We start from the raw sequence: 2446 nt of genomic DNA, 5'->3' as shown, positions 1-2446 counted from the left end.
GCTCGTGCTTGCTGGCTGCTCACACAGAACCATCCCCTCTTCTCCCCTGCCAGTTGGGGTCAAAGCCAGAAAAGTTAGGTAACTCTGAGTTAAAGAACCAAATACTCACATGAAATCACATAGAAAGTGTTTTAAGAGTTGGAAACAGAAATAACTAACCGGAGTAAGTCTGATATTTGAAGAAGTATAACAAAAATTAAAGCAGATTGCCCCAAAGTTTCAAATAAGAAAAAGCAAAGAAATGAAACAATATAGCAGCAAGTTGACAAAAAAAAAACCCTTAACAAGTTGGAGTACACAACCATATTAGTTATGGCTCCCATTCCTTCTCTCTCCTCTCCACATTCAGTGATATTAGGATAGCCCCTATTTGCTTTGATCTGTAGGCCCACCAGGATCATAAGGATAAATGAGGATGGAGGAAATTCAAGCATTAAGAATGTATCCCCGAGACAGATGGCAAGCTGGATCATTGCAGCCCTGAGCTGAACAACTGAACCAAGTGATTTTGAAGACTGCACTTATATTTATGCCAAATTCATTTCTCTCCTATCAGTGCCTAGTAGTTCGTGGCTAGACCATGTAGAAGGCTGGTATGCTCATAAGAGTGATTTCAATATTCTCTTCCTTTCTTATGAAGAAATGAAAAAGGTAAGATGTGTTTGTGTTGTGAAGTGCAAATATGAACAACCATTAAGCACAGAAAGCTTTAGAAATGATGTGAAGTGTGAACAACTTATTCCAATAGGGAGTAACAGAGGTGATCACAGAACCACTCTTGGTTATTTCTTTGAGCTCCTGTAGGAGTGGTGAGGTTTCTGAAGAAAAGTAAGTTTCTGTCTCTTCAAAAGGAAGGAGGAGGATCTGGGAACTTAGAGTGCTATCAAAAAGATTAATAAAATTAGAGTGATATCAAAAAGATTAATAAAAGGTGTGTTTGTGAGCACTCGGCTTGTCATGCTAGAATTCACAGGATGCATCTGTTGTAAACAAGTCTGGCAAAACAAAGTTGATCTAATTTTTCATAGACTTACTTAGTAGATAAGGGAAATCCAACTAAGTATCTTTAATTAGCCAAAGCTTAGTCAAAGTCTCTCATAATATTTTCCTGTTTTGGCTGAGAAGAGATTGACACAACTCAACTGCATTTTTAAGAAAGGCCAAGGCATTTTTTTTTTTAGCCCGGCCTGGGAACTGGCCAACCTTTGATGCAGCCAAGATTGCTAACAACAGAAGAGTCTGAATCTTAGGGAAATTATGGCACATCAATATATTGTCAACTAAAAATGTTTCTCGAGACTTCCGGTTTGAGTTCCTGTGCCGATGGCGGCGTTTTCGTTCGCCGCCTGCTCCGAGGACGCGTAAAAGCCGCAGGAGCAGCGTCAAACAGCTGCTCCGCGGCTTGAATCCCCTTCCCGGGCAAAGGGAAGGGGAGAGAGCTTCCCAGATAGGGGTAGAGCTCCTGAGCTCCCACAGTTTTATAGCTGTGGGGGTGGAAGTGAGTTCCCCCGGAGTCAGGGATTTTTCTCCGCGCTTTGGACTGCCTCCGTTCTTAGAACGAAGCCAGACACGGACTCATCCTCTGCTTAAAGGAGATCGTGAGTAAATTTTGGAGCAGACAGAGTGAACCAGGTGCTTGGGAGAGGCACGGACAAGAGCTTTAGCTCTGTTTTTTCTACTTCTCCATTAAGATTTAAAGTCTAAGAAGGAGAACAAAAAAGAGGGAAAAATGGCCGCAGAAGGGCGTTTTGCTCTTTAATAGAGACTTTCACTTACTGAGGACTTTTACTTTGGTTTTTACTTTCTGCTGGTCTATTATTGCTTCTGAGTTATTGGTACTGTAGGTGAACAAACATTTGTTTCTGACTTTTTGTGGCAGTTTCAACTTTAATGGACATTGTATTATTTAAATTAAATTTGAGAAGAAGGGAAGAGTAAAATGGCTTCAAAGCGTGGGGGAACTTTCCCTCCCCCTCAGAAAGGCTTGAGCTCTTCTTCTCCAGCTGTACAGATATCACAGCAAACAAAACCTACTCCTCCACCCTCTCCTCCACTGCCAGCTTTAACCTTGAAGGATTTACAAGATGCTTTAAAAGACACTGTTAAACAGTTTGAACAGAAACTTGAGGAGAAACTGGAGGAAAAACTTGAAGAAAAAAATGCTGAGATGAGAGATGATATAGTGTTTGCATTGCAAGCTTTGGCTGATAATGTAGATCGTATTGCAGTGCGGGTTGATGAGGTGGAGGAGCATATTGAAGTGATGGAATTTAGAATGGGCAAAGTGGAAGAAAATACGGATATAAATCAGAATGAGATTCTTATGTCTCAATTCAGAGAAATGGAACATGCGTTGAGAATAAGAGGGATAGCTGAAAACGCCCAAGAAAATTTGGAGGAGGAAATTGTAACAGAACTAGCTCTGGTTTTGTCCTGCCAACCTGAA

General features: G+C 41.1%; 1 protein-coding gene across 1 annotated transcript in view; it reads left to right on the top strand.

The window, feature by feature from the left end:
• The window catches only part of LOC107300875 (amine sulfotransferase-like), a gene marked incomplete at both ends in the record, with an annotated part of 3404 nt that extends 2576 nt beyond the window's left edge, over positions 1-828 (top strand). Inside the window, 2 exons of the mRNA XM_015830161.1 lie at positions 557-651; positions 749-828. Of these exons, the coding sequence (XP_015685647.1) occupies positions 557-651; positions 749-828 (175 nt within the window). The remainder of the gene's footprint in view (positions 1-556; positions 652-748) is intronic.
• Positions 829-2446: the final 1618 nt, after the last annotated feature.

This window comes from Protobothrops mucrosquamatus, unplaced genomic scaffold (assembly GCF_001527695.2).
Source record: "Protobothrops mucrosquamatus isolate PMUCROS unplaced genomic scaffold, P.Mucros_1.0 scaffold8924, whole genome shotgun sequence".
In the NCBI taxonomy this organism is placed as follows: domain Eukaryota; kingdom Metazoa; phylum Chordata; class Lepidosauria; order Squamata; family Viperidae; genus Protobothrops; species Protobothrops mucrosquamatus.
The sequence above is the reverse complement of the archived record's forward strand: the minus strand, read 5'-3'. Positions and strand labels throughout refer to the sequence as shown.